Source organism: Tripterygium wilfordii, chromosome 15 (assembly GCF_013401445.1).
Source record: "Tripterygium wilfordii isolate XIE 37 chromosome 15, ASM1340144v1, whole genome shotgun sequence".
NCBI lineage: Eukaryota > Viridiplantae > Streptophyta > Magnoliopsida > Celastrales > Celastraceae > Tripterygium > Tripterygium wilfordii.
In genome coordinates, this window is record NC_052246.1 from 7,371,669 (window position 1) to 7,392,906 (window position 21,238).

The window sequence follows — 21,238 nt, forward strand, 5'->3', positions numbered from 1 at the left end:
AAGCTCTCTCTCATGACATGATAACTTCAAAAAGTAACATGTGGTATTTGAAGGTTATCTTGTATATCTTCAAGAAACTATAACCGCTAACGAAATCTCTATTTAACAATATCTTTATAGATCAATATTCTATAACAAACATAATTATGCATATACTTTTCCAAAACTCACTTTATTTGTTGATTCTTTTATGATCAAGTATTTCAATCAAATTGTAAATTATTTTTATTATTCGTACATCTCACACGTCCACATACTAGTTTAAGAGCATCCACATCAGATTACCTAAACATGAATCTATCTGTAAAATAGAGCTCTGCATCAGATTACTTAGAGGTTCCCTATTTTACAAAACATGAACAGTGGTTCCCTACATCTAGAAAACCACTATTCACTTCCCTAAACATAAAATAATATTTTTTATTACTCTCCTCACTCTCTCTCTCTCTCCTCACTCCTTTCTTTCTCTCTCCTCTCCTCACTTTTTCCCTCTCTCCTCACTTCTTTCTCTCTCTTCTTTCTCTCTCCTCACTCCTCTGTTTCTCTCTCCTCTCTCTCAATTTTTTTCTCCAATTTTTAATAACATTAATTTATTATTTTAATTAATATATTGTTTTAAATGTAATTAATTTATTATTTTAAATAGAATTAATTTATATGAATAGAATAAATAAAGGAAAGAGACACAAATATCATTTTAATACAATAGAGAATATGATAGGTAATCTGATGCGGTATAAATTGGATAGTGAATCTGTAAAATAGGGGAAAGTGACATTTTATTTGTATTTTAAGGAATTTGTGGAGATAATATGATGCAGGTGCTCTAATAATAATAGCGAGTGGAAAAAGGTCAATATGCCCATCCAATTAATTTTGACAAACCATTTCAAGGTTACCGCAGCAAGTTAAAGGCAAACAAAATTATTGCTCACCAAAGAAAGAACTATTCTAGATAGTGAGAGGGAAAAAAAAAGGCTTGCTATAAATGGGAAGAAGCAAATGTTGTTGGGGGATACGTTTCCCATTTACTCATACATTGTGAGCCACCGCCACATCAATTCTGTGTAAGAATATCACACTGACTTGCGCATCCAAAGTTCCCCAACTGCTGCAGAAGTAGCTAAATCTCTGTAAATTATGAAAGGCAATTATCTAGAGCCTTGAACTGAAAGCTGGCACTCTGACAGACTAGGCCCAGTCCAAGCCGAAGGATATTTTATGCAGGAAATCCATCGCACAAATAGTTTAATCCAAGACTCATTCTATTGAGATGCTCATCTATCAAAAGAATACCGATTGGTTTAAAACCATCCGCCATCAAGTTCAATATCTTTTCCGACTAGAGAATGCATCCACGGATGACGTTGTTGCCTATAGACGAACACAGGTAAAAAATATTTCAAACCTCAAGCCATCAAGACAACTTACGATCCCCCAAGCTTTAGGCCACATGGTTGTCATTGCTGTATAGATCTCTTTTGCCATTCAAAACATCCATTTTGAAATGCTAATATCAAATATCGTTCTTTTCCCAAATAGAAGAGTAAAACCGTAAAAGTAATATCACAAAAGGGAAAATGACAAACAAGAAGCAGGACTAAAAACAGAAATACTTCCCAGAATGAAATCACTACTCTGAATCGTCATCTTCAGAAGCTGGAGTGCGGGGGAAAATAGCAAAGTTCTGGAAACGTGGCATCATACTTCTATTTGCGTTTATTGTCCTCTTCCGCCTAGCCAAAAACCCGTTTCCAGAAAGTGAATCAAATAAATTCCCCATGTCCATTTCCTTTTTAATGCTGCCATTGTCGTCTACAAAGCTGTCAAAACACAAGTCCAAAATATAATAAAGAACAAACATAGAAAGCCAATATTAGGTTTGAAGTAACTCCAATAAAGGGAAGAAGAAAGATAAACGAGATTCCAGTATACATTTTACTAGAAGAAAGCTATTCATCCATCCTTCAGTGCTGCTTCAATTTTTTCAAGCCAAAAAACAGAAGAAAACAAGCATGCATGATATTGTGCCTTCGCTAACTCCGTAGCATATTACAAAGCATTCCAGAAGGTACAGAGCTTAAGATGCATATTATAGGACCACAATTCCAGTCTTCCACTCAAATCCTACTATTATTACAATATGCCGTCCACTGAGCACATAAGGTAAGCTGACAAGTAGCATCCAACAAAAACATCTAGAAATGACCACATAGATGGGGCGAGAGAAACATAAAATGGAGAATACATTCATGAAAAAGTTGATTGTCACTTTCAGGGAGTAAAAGATCATTTTATTTGCCATGCCAAGTTGCAGGTATTTGAATCCATCCCCATTCCTGTCCCTTTAAGCCTGCCTATACTCCCCTTCCACTTCTTACTTCCTCTCCCTTGGCTCTCTTTCATGAACACACAGAGCATATGCACAAGCATGTACAGCCACAAATACACAATCAAAAATAGGATCCCTATTCAACCCAGTAAGGCACTGCACCAAATATGACTCCCCACCCACACACACACAAACACACTAGAAATATGTACAAGTGCATGCAGCACAGATACTCGCATATATTTAAATAAGATTGGCTGAGTTGATCAAATGGATATGCCTCCAATTGAATTTTATGAGCAATCTACAGCATTTATCAATTACTGAAAATATAAAAAGAATGTTAATTCTTGTGTTGATAAATGTCAATTAAAATTCAGAAATCTAACTCAACGAGCTACACTGCATGTTACACTATACTAGTACTACGTATTATTAAAAGGAAAAGAAAGAAAAAGGAGAAAAGTTTAGACACACCGTTCACGAATTACTCTGAAAGCTTCTTTGCTGGCATAAGGTAACCCTGTCTTTGGATCACGATACCTACAAATTTGCAATTAAATCAACCACCGCCATAAAATATACGCACTACCATTGATACTATCTATCTTCTTCAGGAAAATATATATGGAATTAAAAAAAAAAAAAAAACACCAAAATGATACAAGCCTCCATGCAATGAGCATATGCATATTGATAAATGTAATTGACAGAAAGCAGAAAAGAAAATCACCAGAATCCAATTCACACGACAATTAATGTTGAACAACAAATTGATATACGAAAACCTTGGAAGTTGTTCTACAATCAGAAAATCCCTGAAATACGCCCCAGAAACAATTTGTCACAAGCAGCAAACTCTCCTAAGCTTCATCAAATCCACAAATGACCTGTAAATCATCACTACCATCACCCATCTTGATTCAGTCATACTTCAGCTATTGCCTATGAATATATTTGAAAAAATCAAATGGCTTGACGAGTTGAGCTCTATAAATTTGCTCAGAAAATTCAAAACATGGCACAAGATATGATTCATCACAATGCGTTCTCGTCAAGTCAATTAATTTTACTTTTTATCGTATACTATGTTACGAAAAACAATTCTTGATCAAATAGTCCTTTCTCCTCCTTCACATTTTCCATCTCATTCTCTTCTGCCAAATATCTTGTTCTCATAGCCACTCAGCATATGGTGACGTTTGCCTGTTTGATCAGCTCAGCCTAACATTGAATACCTAGCTCTGCTTGCTTTCTTGAGTACTTTCTGCAGATGCAAGTTGTACTCTTCTTGCCAAATATTGTGTGGCCACTGGAGCTTTCAGACTCCAAGAGTTAAAAGTTCAGTTTTCCATGTACCTCCTCCATGCATAGATATAATCTCCAAACTATTGAACAATAGTCTAAATTTAGGACTGTTTTTGACCAAAATGCAGTGCTCCAGGACACCAAGGTGAGAAAGCACTTAATAGACCCAAAGCATAAATATAACATGCCGCCAGATTTGTCAACAAGCTTTTTGGTGAAACCTTGGATGGCATAATTACTTAATTAGTGAAAGGTTAAATGTTTCCTATAAACATGAGCAACATACCTCCAAATGGGAACATAATTTTGCATATGTAAACCTAAAATTAATTTCCACTCAAAGCACCAATATTTTCCATTAACCAGAGTCCAGTTTCTTTGACCTATTTAAATTTTCCACTCCAAAGTCCAAACACTACATAATGAGGAGAATATTTTCCAAATGAGAACTGGCCTCAAAACAAACAGAGCATTGATCGCAAATAAATTTCAGAGAAAGATATTTAAATGGATGACATCAGTTACTATCTAATTCACGTGTCAAAAGAGGCCACTATTTGAAATACAAAAACCATATGGACCAACACACACAAAAGCTAGCACTAATTCCCAGTTTTAAAACAAAAGCATTGCAGAACATCACATAAGAAATGAGATCTTACTTGGCAGGCATTCCTGTCACAGCACAAACAGCTTTCTCCTTATCTGCAACAGGCGAAATTTAGATAATCAAAACAATAACAGAATATAATACACAAAAGCCTAGAAAGCCAACAACATGGACAGGGTAAAGAAAAACAACTCTCGTGCACAAGGCTCCCGCAGTTGGCGAGGTCAGGGATAGAGAAGATGTACACCGACCTCACCGCCTCATAATACGTGGAGAGGCTATTTTCAGAAATTAAACCTATGACATCTAAGTTGCACCGCTATAAGTGTAGCAATCAGCCATGTATTCACCTACTAAATAACTTTCAAAAATGTTAAATAACTTTTGGTGGAGGCATGGCCGAGGATGGGCAAGATGAACACATCCTTAGCCTGCATTACAAAGAGACATTTCCTGGATTTGAACTAGTGACCCCAAGTTGCAGTGGAGCAACCTTAACACTGGTTCATAGGTTATCCCTTAACAAGAACAACGAGTAAAAAGTAAAAAAGAAAGAAAAGTGGAAATAAAAAAGAAAAGAAAAGACGCGCAATGACGAGCCCTTATCCAAATATCTAGGTTTGTCTATGAGAATGAGTATCATTAGTTAAAAATACTTCTGATCACACATTCTCTCCCGCCACTAACCCTGATCTACTTTCTGGATCTATTATTTTTCTTTGTCTTGTCAAATCATTTCTCCAACATTCTTATTCTATAACATTCATTCTCCAGGTGTATTACCTTAGCTCACCCACCAAATGTTTGTTTAGTTATAATTAGCTCGTCACACATAGATTCTAGAGCATTTATTCCCACTATGCATTAACTTCTCATTTAGTCTCGTCAACAAACACATTATCATCTACAGGCTGCAAACAATAAGTACAAGAGATTTTTATCATATATATATATTTTGTAGGCTCATACATTGCTATGAAAAAAAAAATCAACTCCAAGTTGATCATTGATGTGACCCATTGTGCTAGAAAACTCTTCCATGGATCCACTACTGTGTAACACTATTCACCACTCATTTCTACATATCATCAATCCTACTAATATAAATAATCAAAAACTCATTTCTGAAGGAACATCATGTGATCTCCCTATGGACATCTTCTTAAGCCTTGCCAAAATCTTTAAAATCTAAAAAACCAATTGTTTTTCTATTATTATTTCTTTCTTAGGTCTCCTTAATAGATATACAACTAGAAAGGCCGAAGCCTTCCTCTCACACATTAACTCACTTTAATGAATAACTAACTTTTAAGATGTTCCAGAGTGTGAAATTTTCAAAAAAACCCTAATGGTCTGCCTTGGCCATAACAAGTGTTGCTCACTACAGCATAAGAGCACCCAGTTGACCCCTTTAAAATGTTTAAATTTACACATTTATTATTCAATCAAGGATTTAATGATGAACGCACAGCCTAAGCAACGTTAATCACAGAAAAAGACTCTGTTTGAAAGAAGGAATAACATAATTTAGCAAAATCCAACAGAAATTAAAGCCAATGGCCGTTACAATTCTAGATAAAGATGAGTAGCAATCAAGCATATAGTTGTAGAGTCCTGCACTTCTTCCTAGACATAGCTTCATGCACGCACATTTAAAGCTCAACTTACATGGAATTGGTGCTGTTGAAATCTCTGACTCAAATGATGCTCCTTTACTGAATTCTATATATGTACAACCTGCAAGAAATGCTTTATTTAATATAAAATGGGGCATTGAAAACCGTATCGTATTTATCATGTGGAATGACATAAAAATCTCAGTCACCAAGCTAGAAGCCTTGCCATTTTTTGAGATGTAGTGTATCTGGGGGTCACTATAGACAGCTTTGTGCACAATTGCTCTTTTCTTAACTTCTTCCTCCCTGGCTAGCACACGCTCTAAATTTCTCAAATTCATGATTTCTGCATAATAAAATATCTTAGAGCAATATCTATCACTTGATATGTAAGTTCCAGTGAAATAACCCAATGACCAAGAAATGTCCCAGCAATCTACAAATGATGTTTAGTATCAGCAGTATGGTCTGAACCTGTTTGAGCTGCTTCCAGAAGCATCTCTTCTTGAGTCATCCTCTTCTCCTCGCCCTCCTTTTTCCTTTTAATTGGCTGGAAATGGGTAAAATAAATATGCATACATTCAGAAATAAAAGATCAACCTTTCAAAAAAAATTAAACGATCAAACAAAAAGAAAATGAAAACTACTAACAGGCAGGACTCTCTTACTTCAGTCTGAGGGCTCTCTAAACTTCCGACTCAAGAAATTTAATAAACCATATCAAACAACAAGAGTCATAGCCATAGATCCATATATACAAGTGATAAGGACCCCTCCATACCAGTGTTCATGGGCTCTAAAGAGTCAAGGCCCAAACCCCACCTTAACAGTCTAACATGTCTAGCCCGCATCCATGGGTGCGTACCGGCTGTAGTCCAATGGGCCTCCACAATACCAATGTTTCATGGGCTCTTGTGAAAACATATTGGACATGTTAAGGAGTGGCTTTTGCCCTCCTTATAAACAACACTGAATTGCCCTATCTTTCCGATGTGGGAGTTTCTATCAACAGGTCATCAAAACTTAAGGTTTACCAGTTTGGATATCAAGAAAAAACAGATAACTTTGTGCTGGAAGTCACTAAAAACTTAACTTCAGCTCCAACCCTTCTTGGCAGATATAGTTACCGGTTGCCATATATTTAAAGCTAGAGGTAGTTTCTTACATAATTATAATTATAGGGAGGAAAATCTTCAATAATATAAAACAAGGCCAGGTTATAGTGAGTGAACATCACCATCTTTCAGTCAAATCATCAAGCAAAAGTACAGTGTAATAAGGCCACTGGAGATCTCATATAACATTTTCATGCTTTGGAAATGTTTTGTCCATCCACTGTGGACCATGAGTTAACATACAGTATGCATCGGAAAACAGCATTACAATAAACATTTTGTGGAACAGCAAACAGGGAAAGAGAAAAGAGATACGATCTTGACATGCATCCAAATCATAAATGGGTTTGCCATTATCTTCTAGGCAACACACCATACCAGCAACATGGAAGAAGGAGGAAAAAACTAGTTGCAGTTCCCCATGAAATACAAAAATGTAGAAAGTAAAATGTGTTTCTTATTCTAAATTCTTTCTCAAAAATTTTTGATATTCCAGAACATCAAATAAAATAATGAAACAAGAGAGATGACAATAATGCCAATGCGTGGAGGAAAACTTGGAAGTGTGGAGAGTACATAAGAATGTTAAACCATTAACCTACTGTCCAATTTACAAATTCAAATCAGTAAGAACGAAAATGAAAAACAGTCAAGATCAGACATTTAGCCCTTCTGTTCAATGGGTAGTGATTTGTCACTGAAGGACAAGCACGCAGAGCTTCAATAATCAGCATTATATCAACATATTTGTCATCCCACAAAATATAAGAAATTTCCAAAGGTCATCAAATTATCACTTACAACAACAAATAACAGGATGAAAGAACTGACCTTGGCTGTTGCTTGCAAAGCTGCACGAATGGCATCTCTCTCGGCTTGTCTGACAATGACGGCAGTTCTTGTAGATTTTCGAATCGTCCTTTCAACTTCTGCGCTACCAGGGGCATCTTGGTGTTCTGGGGTGTCAGTAGATTGTGGACTTGATTTTTCATCCTTGGAACTTTTCTCTAATCCTGAAAGCACTTTCTTTTTCTTTTTTTTCTTTGTCGAAGGCCTCCCAGGGGGAATCAGTCGTTTCTTTTTCTCTGTTCTATAAAGAAGAAAAAAGAAACTCAAGAAACCATTTCAAAGTCGAATATCAGTTGTTTAGTTACAATAAGCACACAACCTTTCCTCTGCTTCATTTTCTCCTCCTTCATCTGGATCAGGTTCCTATAATCAGTACAAAAAATTAATTAATTTACCTAAACTAATTAAAAGTTTAGAGCATAGAACAAAAATTTGCAAGATAATTATAAAAACAAGAGCAAAAGAGTAATTACATCTTCATCGAAGTCACTATCAAACTCATCAGCAACCTCAGGCTCTTCTTCATAGTTATCATCGTTTTCTTCCTGGGAAGCAAAAACATAAACTCCATTGTCTTTAATTTTGAAAAAAAAAGCTAATCTTTTTCAGGTTGTGAGTTGTCACTGACCTCTTTAAGAGCCTCCTGATTCCAGAAGACCTCGTCCTGCTCAATTTCCTCATCAAGCAACTTGTTCATCCTGAAATTAACAAACATAAGTACAATTCGTGAAAAGTGTATAGGTACCGCTGGTCGTTACCTTTTCCCTCTGGTGGCTCGAGAACCACGGTCGAGGAATTCCTGGCGAGCATCGTCGTTGGAGCTCTCCATGGAAGAGCCGGAGTATGAGGCATAAAATGATTGTACAACTGTTCAACGCACCAATTGAACCAACGTGAAGCAAGAAAGAGACTTTTCGACAATGCGATCGTTCATGGATGGCGGGAGCAGCGTGCGAGAGCCCTAGATTGAGTGTCCGATAATGAGAAAAAAAAAAATCAAATTTTGAGTCCTTTTTTTTTCGCACATGTTCACAGTTGATAAATTAATTAAAATAATTTAAAATAACTAATTCAATATTATAAATTAAAAAGAGTTAGGATTTTAATTTAATTAAAATTAAATTTTAATACTAAAGATTTGTGGAAGATCTCTTTTTTATATATTGCCTTTTCAATTTTAAATAATTAAACTATTTAAAACTTAATTCAAACAAACAGTTAAAATTATAACATAATGTATTATACAGAAGGCACTAAATAACGTTATAGTAATTATCTTAACTTATTAAAGTCATTAAAATAATTTATTTTGATGAATATTGAAATCAATAACATTATTACATGTGTGTTCATGTGTGCCAAGACTTACTATCAGTCCAAATATTTTTAATAAGGGTTGCACCAAATCTGACATATTCAACAAACAAGTTGTGTGCAGACTGAAAACACAATGCTTCCGGTTCGAGGATGCCTTTTGAGAAAATGACTTAAAATTTGAAAAGTGTAGAGCAGAAAGGAAAAAAAAAAAAACAAAGAAAGAAGGAGATAAGAGATTACCATCGGAATGAAAAAACTCCTAGGGAAATGAAATTTATGGAAATGAAATGAAAAACAACACATTGCTAGAATGTATAGGAATTTCATTGAATGAGAATGCATCCTGGAATGTATTGGGCATACTTTACAAGCTAAATCAGAAATACAGCTGCGCAAGCTGTAAAAGTAAAGGTTAAGCTAGAAAAAACTAGTTGGCCGAAGCCATGCTAATTGAAAAGATAAGTGAGCAGAGTCATTGCCTAAGAAAACAGTAAAGTTTTGTAGACACGCGGTTTATATTTGACACGGGGTTTATGTTTGACGTTGGTTGATTGTAGACTTCTCTTCTTCCTCCTTTTATACTTTTCATGGTGACCATGGTAATTTTCAGCTCATGTTCCCTAGGCACGTTCTTAACATGTGTAGAAGTGAAAAGTTTTAGGGAACTATCATATTACTTGCTACTAAGGTTGTTGAGCCAGAGTGTTTCATAATCGCAAGAGCCTCCTGGTAGTGGACATCATGGTGGTCATCCTAGGTCGTGCTCTTTCTTTAAGATAAATGTGTGAGTCCTGGGAACTTGTACATATCTCCACCTTCTTGAATTGTAGGCCTCATGCTTGTAATTGAGGGAAAATGGCTAACAACCGCCATCTCAGTAGTGCTCTTGTATAGTTGAACGTGGGAAGACTTTTTATTTCTCAAAGTGTAGGACGATCGTGCTTCAGGTCTCTAGTTTTTGTGCAGATGCTGAAAATATATTTGAGAGAATTCGGGAATGTACAACCAACAAACTCTGACTTTTTCTTCACTTCTTTGCACTTCTCCAACTAAAAATTCGATTTCTGTTCAACAAATTATTTTAAATCAAAATTAAAACAATTAAGACATAATATTCCTAGTTTATAACCTTTTGGACATTGATGTTTGGACAAGCCTAATTTCCAGTAATTGCATCTTAGATTTCAAGACAGTTAACACTAGATTTACCTACAAAATGAACAAATATTAATCTAAAATTCCCTTGTCCTTGTCTTGTTTCAGCTAGAGATTGGTTGATCATCGCAAATTGTGGGCATCTTATTGCCACGTGTCCATAGATGATTGGAGGTCATTTTTGGTATAAATAATATGTTAGCAACATTTGATCAACGTCTGGCCACGTGATACGGCATCATTTCCTTTGTGCCTATTTTGTTTGTTTGCGTTATGTAATATAATCGCATGTGTTGTATGTGGTTTCGTCCTTTGGAAAGGAGCTACGATTTGGGGTAAGTGTTTTTGTCATTTTCATCTTTTTCATTTGTTTGTTTATACGATACGGCGTTCTTTTTTGTTACCTTCTGAGAAGTTGTGTTTCCTATATTTGTTGTAGCTCTGCGGTTCATGCATCGGCGCATCGATGTGCTCAGTTGTCCTAGTTAATTTAGGGTGATATATTTGTTGCTTCAATTAAGCACCTATCGTTATTTTCTTTGTTCGCAGCTCACAGCTTTTGTTATTACTCCCAGTTGATGCAGACTTTCTTTTTCATTTTCCTCTAGCTATCGTCGTTCTCTCGCTGACCAATGTTTTCTTCGTGCTAGCTTCTTTGTTGTTTTCAATGATGTTCTAGGAATTGTTTGTGTCTGATCGACTCCTTATCGTTGTTGTTCTACAGATTTTGAAGGTTCGCCGCTTCTAATGTCTCTTTTCAGCTATATAAAGTTCATGGGAAATACATCATTCTATGATGAGTCCCTTACTTTTTTAGACTCGCGGGAGTGGAGATCATTTTGATCAACGTCTAGGCGCACGATATGACATCGTTTCCTTTGTGCCTATTTTGTTTGTTTACGTTGTGTAATATAATTGTGCGCATCGTATGTGGTTTCATCCTCTGGAATGCAACTGCGATTCGAGGTGTGTGTTTTTGTTATTTTCGTCTTTTTCATTTGTTTGTTTCTGCGATACGACGTCCTTTGTTGTTATCTTCCAAGAAGTTGTGTTTCCCTAAATTTGCTGCAACTCTACAATTCATGCATCAGCTGCATCGATGTGCTCAGTTGTCCCAGTTTATTTAGGGTGATGTCTTCGTTATCTTGGCATTTGTTGCAGAGACTTTTGTTGTGAATACAGCCTCCAGAAGTAATTTTTATATCATCGTTGCTTCTAGCCCAATCTGCGTTAGAATAACCTGTCAGAGAATTGTTAGTGTCTCATAGTAAAAGATTCCAAAATTTAGAGTTCGATTGACATACTTGAGAATTCTTTTTATTGTTGTAAGTGAGACTCTTTCAGACCTGTTTAGTACCTGGCACAGACACAGACACACACTGAATGCAATATCAAGTCTTCTAGCAGTTAAATAAAGCAAACTCCCGATGATGCTCCTATAGAGAGTTTGGTCTATATATTTACCATAAGCATCTTTGCTTAGTTTCATGCTGTAAGTCATAGGAGGAGTGGGTGCGGGTTTGCATGAAGACACCAAATTTCTTTACCAGGTTCTTGGCATATTTTGACTGAGATATGAAAATCTCTTCATTATGTTGTTTCACCTGAAAACTTAGAAAATAACTCTGTTCTCCCATCACACTCATTTTGAACTCAGATTTCATCAGTTTACTAAACTCTGGAATGAATCAAAATTATTTCTTAATGGTTTCAATCCCCTCGTATCAGATCGTTGTCTTTTCTTTAAAACTGTCGTCTTATCAAAAAGTAACTACCACGAGATAGAAATATTATATGAGATAAAAAAACGAGTTTGTTATTAGAAATTTAATCTAGATAAAGACTCATATATATTTAACCTAACTCAACTCTTATATACTCTATCCATCGGATATGTATGTTAACTTTTAACGGATAGGTCAACCAAACAAAGCTGATTCAATAATCAGACACCATGATAGATAAAAACAACTGAGATCTCGTGTTAATATAATATCTTCAGAGTAGCCTACATCAAGGTTACCATACTACAAACTTCACCAAAACATTATGAAAATTGTTATTGAGTAACCTACTTCAAGGTTACTTTAATGCACACAGAACAAAGCATAACATACCACAGAGACTACGCATTTGTCATTCACACTTTTTTAGGATTTAAAATCCTACAACCTTTGAATCAAATTCATAACTATTGGCACTAAAAATATTATGGGCTAGGCCTAGTCCATGAACAAAGCTCATGGACAGTCTAACCACATGGACCAAGGTGCAACATATACGGGCCATACGACCTATTAAGGTCCAATCACGTACAGCCCATATTGAGAAGGAGATGAAGCCCAATTGATGAGTATAAAAGCCCAGGTAGAGTGGTGCTGGAAGTGGTCCGTGTAGAGTGGATGAGGTTGTAGCAGTTACAACAAGGTGGTCCACGTGGCAGCTTATGAGAGAAGTAAGGGAAAAACTGTTATGAGAATGTGGTATTAACTTTCAACTGACAGAACATGGCACAAATGAGGGGATAACTACAACAAGATCATCGTTTATGGAGGGAGAATTCGTGCAAGACAGGAATTATAAAACCTAGTAGACAGACAGATCAAGGACAACAACAAACACACAAACAAACAGACAGACAAAAACTCAAGCCTAAAGACACTTTCAAGCTTCTGAGCATTCTAGCATTCTAATTACTTTCCAAATCCTTGTCAATTTCGAGCAAATATCATGTTGTTCATTTCAAATTCCTTTGTATTTATTCCTTGTCAAGTTTCAATGTCAACTATCATTGTGTAAATTGTTTTTGGTGTCTATCTATTTTTCTTCATACCAATCTCAACAAAGCACACTTCAGTGGAGTTGGGGAACCTAGAACTATTGAGATCCCAAGATAATTCGTTCAATTGTCTAGATAGAAGTCTTATTTACATTCGGTGCATTTTTTTCAAATTAGTGTAGGAAACTATAAGCCTTGGCACACCTGCAAATCATCACCACCTTGGGCCATTTTTTGGTGACGACAATAACAAAGAAATACTTTACCTCTAGTTGATAATTAATAGGTAAAACCACTTCAGTAACTCCAATTAACTTGAGAGAATAAATCAACGATTTCACTACATGTCCATAAGTTATGTATCCATAATGGTCAATAAGTAGCTGGCATGCCATGTTGGAGAGTCCAGCAAGACAAATTCAAATAAAAGAAAACCCTAATATTTCATTGAAACATGCGCAACAGCTACCCTCCCAAACAAGTGAGAGAGGAGAGAGAAGAAAAACCCTAATTTCTCATATCCAAAACCGTTCTCAAATTCGTGAGAGAGAGACCTCTGTTCGGATCTTTGATGGCTGAGTTGTTAGAAGATCGACAGAAGTGAGAGATGATCGTCGCGGCTCATATAGGACAAGCGGAACCCGACGACATAAGACGGAGGTGACTTCCTACTTAGTGCACCTATCAGACAAACAATAACATGGATTTTTAAGAACGCTGACATTGTATGTCAATTACTACTCAAAACATCAATTTTGTTCGGAGCGTTACATAAGATTGCACAAATTCCTGGATAAAGTATTTGGGTTCGATAGTATAGTACTTCATATACGAAAAAATCCTTCGATTTTCAAAAAAACTGACATTGTAAGTTGATTCTTACTCAGCACACATATTTTCTTCGATTTTTTCATAAGAGCGCACAATCTATTAAGGATTTGGGTTGGGGTGAAATTTTTTTGGAATCTTGATTTATAACTTTATTTTTTGTTCTATCAATGTAGGTGGATAGTATTGTACTGTGCGTAGACTCTGTGTCATCATTTTTTGGATAGAAATGCAGTCTAAATTATTAAACAGTACCTAAAAACATTGACAATGTAATTAGGCACTGATTACAATTTTTGTCATCCACTGGTTCCACTTTCTAGCTAATTAAATTGTGAATGTAATTATATAATGGTTACAATTCCTATCATCACTATTCAAAATGGTTCAAATACATTGTGTTTGACATAGATATTCACATCTTCACTTCAGGATGGCAAAGGTTAGAGTACAAAAATAGAAACAAGTTTATAAATCAACCGAGAACCCCAAGCCTAGCGCTTTGCAATTTATTATGTTGTTCACATGTCTCACACTATTTTTCTCAACAAGAACTGATCATATACCTTGGTCATTTATCAATTATGTTAAGCATCTTGCCAATGTGAAGCAATACAATTGGTCAAAGGCCATAGGTGATAAAACAGTGACTTAACAAATTACCAATGTATTTAATTACATAGGCGCAATGTAATTACTTGTCATACGAGAGACAGAGTAAATTTTTATTTTTCTTTTTTTTAAACTACATTGTTGCATTTTTAATATCATTGTACGTACTTTAAATAACATTGTCTCCATCTTGCTAAACATGTAGTTAGAGTTGATTTGGTTATGACTGATGAAGAGTGGGATGCAATTGACAATGAATGTGCAAGAAAAGAAACGAACTCAAATGATAAAACTCCAAGCATTAGTTCTATGCCAACTGCATCAAGCCTTTCAAGTTCTGAAAATGTGTTATCTCGCATTCGTGATAATGACTTCGACAACCATGAATCAACTCCAACAATGAAAGACGCTAGTATGACTGCAATCCAAACTGATTCTCACCAAGTGAATGAGTTAACAAGCAATCTAAAAGCAGCATTTTGAAGAATTAGATACCTTGGAAAAGATAGAGTGGTTTTCTTAAATGTATGTTTTATTGCTTTGACAATGTAAATACTTGCCATATTTGTTCTTGTGGTTAAACTTCACTTTGTAAGATGCTTAAACAATGGCTTAACACACTGTGAATGTATTTAATTATATTGTTAGTGTAATTACTTGCTATACGTGGTCTCCCTTGTATAAATTCGTGACAGCCAATGAATATATGATTAGAGAACATTTAAAATCACAAAATAAAATACAACCACACCAGTTATCGAAGTAAATAATATTCTTTTGAAACAAAAATATATCTTGAAATATATAAAACATAAGAACAAATATTATCAATGCTTAACATTCATTTGCATAACATTGGCAGAATACCCTACATTGTCGACAGCCACATCAGCCAATGATCGTTAGTTGCCTCTTAACATTTGATTTAATTTCCCTATTGTACATGAAAAATCTAGAATGACTAGGACTCAAATCATGGTTGTGTACATCGTCAAACAGAGTTATCTCCCACTTACCATCAATAGAAAGACGATATGTAATCCTAACCTTCCATTCGTTCTTAGAAAAAGCACAATCACTAACAGGATTCTTTGATTTGTTACTAAACTTACCCACCCTTCAATGTGTAAAACAAAGTATTCCTTGTAATAATTGTACAAGTAGTTAATAGAATTAAATAACGTCCCAACCATAGATATTATTGATGAAACATTATCACTAAAACATCAATTTTCTTTACATCAACTACAAGGTTTGGGGTTCTCCATGTGATTACTGCAAATCAACCAATTAAGTAGACAGTTTATTACATTGACAATGTAATTAGACACTGGATAAACAATAAAATTGAACCTAATAAGAACCAAATTCAATAAAAAAAAAAGAAAATCCAAACAAAATATCGATTGTTGAAAATATAAAGCGAATCTAAAGAAGATCTACCGAATAAGGGAAAAATCTACTGAACTTGAGGAAAATCTACTGAGGAAGAATAACATCGATACAGGAGAGAGAAAAAACTTTCGTCTATAAAATATGAAGTTGCGAACCCTAAAAGAGAGAAGTGGGAGAGAGGTTTTAGTTTTTCTATTCTTAAAATTAAACCTATATGGCATGCTGACAGAGCATTTGATATGACAGTCCAACTAGATTATAGACCCCAAAATTATGGACACATATAATTTTGGATAAATCAAAGATATGTCACAACCATGGTCAACACATGAACAGAAACACATAGAACTTTTGTGTTATCAGGACATTAATAACATGTATGCGATTAGAAACTAAGAAGTACGTCATGAAAAGTTGAGAAAGATATTTCACAGCATAAGTCAGGGCTAAACAAACAAAGAATAATCAAATTGACCCAAAAAAATACGAAATAAAAACAAAGAATAATGATAGAAAAAATGATAGACATGAATTGTTATATGTTGAGAAAGATGAGAGGAAGAGATCAAAAGGAGTCCTTGATCACAAACCTTTATTGATGGAGTAGCAATAGCACAAACCTTTATCGTCTTCTTACATTGCAACCTTTATCATCTTCGTACATTGCAAATTATCAATAACTTTTCTGAGATTAACTTGATGTATGACATTAATACCTTGAAAGAACAGGGCAATATTCATTTGTCAATTAACAAAGAAATTGATTATCAGAAAAGAACAACAAAAGCTGGAGAGAGGAAGACCTCAATCGCCCGTGTAGATACATACACCTATGGAGATAAAAAGCTGTGTAGAAAAGGAGTTTTAGAGAGAATACATGAAGCTATAGAGATGAAGAGCCATGTGAAAAAAAGTACATGAACCTAAACCCGTAAACTAACAATTCAGTTTTAATTTAATTTACTTAAATTTAATATCCGTGTACCCTAGGTGTTCAGAAGCAAGAGGGTAAGAGTCATAAATAGAAGCAATTACTTCATTTGAATCAATCTTGGACAACAAGTGATTCCATTGACTTCAACGAAATCCCTCAATAAAAATAGCTTTTTATTCCATTGAATTAAATCAAATATAATAACTAAATAAAAATCAACTGATTTTAATCAGTGGAATTACTAAACCCATTGATTTCAAATCACTGAAATTACTAAATCCATTGATTTAAAATAGTAGAACACTAAATCATTAACTTAAATCAGTGGAATAACTAATTTCTTTATTTTAAATCAATATAATAGATAAATACGAAATCAATAATCAAAGTTTGAAATGAAATATAAATGCTTGGTAAATGTGAAAACACAATAAAACAAAGGAGAGAGCTCCATTTATGGTGACAGTACAAATGTTCTTTAATACGGATAAATGAAAGGGAGAAATATATATATTTTTTGTCTTTGTCAAACTAACAAAAAGAATGACAAAGAGCCCAGAAATAACAAAAATATTTTTTTTGATATCATTTTCATCTTCAAAGGTATAAAAATACAACTAAATCATTGTTCTCAGCTTTGCTTTTTGCACTCTCCTCCCACACTTTGATTAGTGACATCCTCTTCTTGGTTTCAGCCCTTACACGTACATCATCTAAAAAAATACAAACAAACAAGTTTATTAAGATCAATTATATCAAGTAAGTTGTAAGAAAAGAAACCAAAGCAAAGCAATAAAATTGGAGCTGTAAAGTGTATAAGATTAGTTTTCAAGAAACTTTTGGCAAATGAAAGAACCAACACTCAAGAGTGAACCAACAACTGCTACCCAAATAATACAAAAACACAATAAATCATTCTTCTTCATAAGCTTAGAACTTAAGACATACTAAATTAATGGAATAACTATTCCGACGACTATTCTGATCGTCCATGTAACGCCCTGACCTGGAATGTGTTACTTTTGGTACCATCTTAATCAAACCACTAATTAATTCAATCATCAAACTACCGAAAATTTCGACAGCACCTTCCCATATTAAGAAAAATGCCAACCTAGAGTAAACGCGCAACAATATCACAAATATATTCACAACCTAGACAGGGCCTTAGGCCATTTAACAATTCATATCATAGATAGGTTTTCAAGTCTAAGCAGAGCCTCAAGCCACCTAACAAATCATATCATCAATAATTCTCAAATCTAAGCAGGGTCTCAGGCCACCTAGCAATCACATATAAATTATCCACAAACAATATCACATCTGAACAAGCAACCAATGCAAGGAGCAATCCTGCATGCATAATCAATCGTCAGGACACGAAGTCCACAACCCAGTCCGGGAGTCCCGATCACACAAAGCACCCTCACAACTGTCCAACCAACCATCGAATTGAGGTATCACACAACATGTCTCAACCAAGAAAACAAGTACGACAAAATACTAATGACATAATCAAATTCTAGAACCATCTAGTCCTATTACTTTCTAGGGGCCCATCCATGTCACGCACGCTCCTCCTGATCCATAACCCTGGTACTAGAACTAGACTCACCTGCGAAGAGGGAATAAGGAAAGGAAAGGAAAGGGTGAGCGAACGGCCCAGTAGGGAATAATAATGAATGAATAATCAATAATAAGACTGAAATATTATAGAAAAGTACAAATGCAACCAAATGATAACTAACATCATGTACGCCCAAAACACAAATAGATAACAATACCATACGGGATCCTAACTTGGCCCACCGGCATCCCTATACTCATCGGGACCCTGAACAGTCTAACGACATCACTGCATGGTGCCTCAAGTACATGTGAAATCCTGACTCGGCCCATCGGCGTTCTCATACTCATAGGAACTCTGAAAAACCCACCAACATTCCACATTTCACATCAATCAAACCTAGGAGATGTACGAGTCCATACCCGACATCTACCGTGCAACTACAATGCTCTAACATGGTTATGCAATGAAGTATACATACAACCTACATATATACTACTACATGATGCATGTTCAAGAATAATTCATGCTCAATAAAAGACTGAACATGTAGGGTATGTAATATAACTCAAGTCATACAATAAAGTAATCACAATGGGGTTGTTCTCCCCTAGGGACAATTAAGGCGAGAGCGAAATCATAATAAGTAATGGGAAAAGATAAACGTTCTTAATAGGAGGACATATTCAAAGAGAATAGCAAATGGGTGAAATTTCCCTACCTCGCATTCCAAAATTTAGTTATGTAACCAATATTCAACCTTGAATTCTTCAGCCTCAAATCAACCTATTATTCGATAAGCCCATCCTCCAATCAATATACAACAACTTCAATTCATATATCTAACACAAATTAACCCAATAACTCAAGAAACCATTACCTTTTCTTACCCAAGACTTTCCAAGTTCTTGAACTTCACCTATTCAAGCTTGCTCCTCCAATCAACAATAGAATCTAGAAACATGATCATAAACAAGTCTCAATCAACCAATTAAATCACTAATTTAATCTAATTTTAAGATTATCCCCCAAACCTAAAAAACCCTAGAATCCAAAATGCCCCAATCTCTAAATACTAGCTTTTAGACGTAGGAAACTTACCAAGGTTGTAGAAACAAGTAAAAGGAAGGGATTCAAGCTTCCTTTAGGCCTCAAATGATGTAGGAATTCGTAGATTTGAGTTTGGGTTAGCACCTTGATGATTAGGACAAAGAGAGAAATTTAAGAATATGTAGGCTAGAGAGAGAAGTCATGAATCCAACTTGAAAAAACTTGAAAGTGAAGAACCTTACCTTGGTTGATGATCTTGGGTGATGGAAATGAGGGATTTGAGAGAAAATGGGGTTAGGGTTCGTTTAGGTCGGGTTATTTTTGAGAGAAATCACGAAATAGGTGTTTTAAAAATTGAACCCACGCGTACTGGGCATGTCCGATTGATCGGAACCGATTGATCGGAACCGCTCCCGATCGATCGGAATTGGCCACTGTCCATTTTTCCAGTGTTGATTTCCGATCAATCGGAACTGGCCACCTACACTCACTTGCAGTACTTTTCACATATACTCAGTTTTGAAAACCTTTCATACACCCCCGATTCCCTCGGTATTAATTTCTAATGACTTTTACCATTATATTAGACTTCAAACGTGTCTACCTGGCTCAAATGGATATATATATATATATATATATATACTGAACACATATTGGTCCTACATAATATTTAAAAGAAAAAGAAATTTGGGGTATTACAGTCCAAGGGCTGGAACTTGTTAGACCTATGATTATTCCATTGAATTCGAACAGTGGAATAACTAATTTCATTGATTTTCGTCTCAGACTTGTATTTATTCTATTGAATCAAAACAATAGAATAACTAATTCCAATGAATTTCGTCTCAGACCTGTGTTTATTCCATTGAATTAAAATAGAAGAATAGCTTTATTCTATTGATTTAAATCAATGAAATAATTAAATTTATTGATTTAAATCAATGGACAAAAGCTATTCTAGTGTGTTAATTCAATGGAATAACTAAAATCCACTGATTTTATGTAGCATTCATTAAAATTATAAGCCAAATGCTTTCAAACTTAAACTGATAGCATAAGCAAAGGAAATGACAAAAGCAAAATAAGATACTTAGGATGTCTTGTTAACTTTGGCCAAACACACCCAACAACACCACTCTTAATTCTACAAAAGCAACGGGTTTTTGTTTTTTAAAAAAACCTACAAGTAGCCTCTAAAATTGCAAAGAGTGGAAAGAAACTACGAACATAGAGTCGGTGGTTAAGAAAAGAGAACCACAAGAAATATGCCAGATAGAATTGACTACAAATGATAAAAGTTATATGAAACATCAAAATTTATATGCATTAAATTTATATATACTAATTTATCTACATCATCAAAAGAGAACCACAAGAATAAGCCAGATAGAATTGACTACAAATGATGGAAGTTTTTTTTTTTTGAGTACAATTACAAATACAATATACGACACACCACCAGATTAAGTTTATGAAAGTACAAGAGTCAATAGGCCCCACGCAGGAGGCACAAATCAAGCCCACGCTGGGGCAGACTAAGCCCACACACCTCCTTATAAATATTCGGAGGAGGTGAGACTAAAACCCATGACCTGAAGTCAGGGACATGCAAAGTCATTGCCACTCAACCAATGGCTCATTTGCAAATGATGGAAGTTATATGAAACATCAAAATTTATCTACTAATTGATCTACATTATCTGCATTAGTTTTTCTAAATTTATATGCACTAAATTAGTTTATCTAAATTTATGGTCAGTATATATTGAAA

General features: G+C 35.1%; 1 protein-coding gene across 1 annotated transcript; it reads right to left on the reverse strand.

Annotated features, from left to right (window-relative positions):
* Nucleotides 1-969: 969 nt before the first annotated feature.
* On the reverse strand, nt 970-8,833 carry LOC119980057 (SWR1 complex subunit 2). The gene is made up of 11 exons (XM_038822712.1): nt 8,589-8,833; nt 8,459-8,528; nt 8,304-8,375; nt 8,150-8,193; nt 7,813-8,071; nt 6,341-6,416; nt 6,093-6,212; nt 5,919-5,987; nt 4,303-4,345; nt 2,810-2,875; nt 970-1,823 (listed from the first exon to the last, which is right to left on the reverse strand). Exons 1-11 carry the CDS (start codon nt 8,657-8,659, stop codon nt 1,634-1,636), a joined length of 1,080 nt encoding a protein of 359 aa, XP_038678640.1. The 5' UTR covers nt 8,660-8,833; the 3' UTR covers nt 970-1,633.
* Between the last annotated feature and the right edge of the window lie 12,405 nt (nt 8,834-21,238).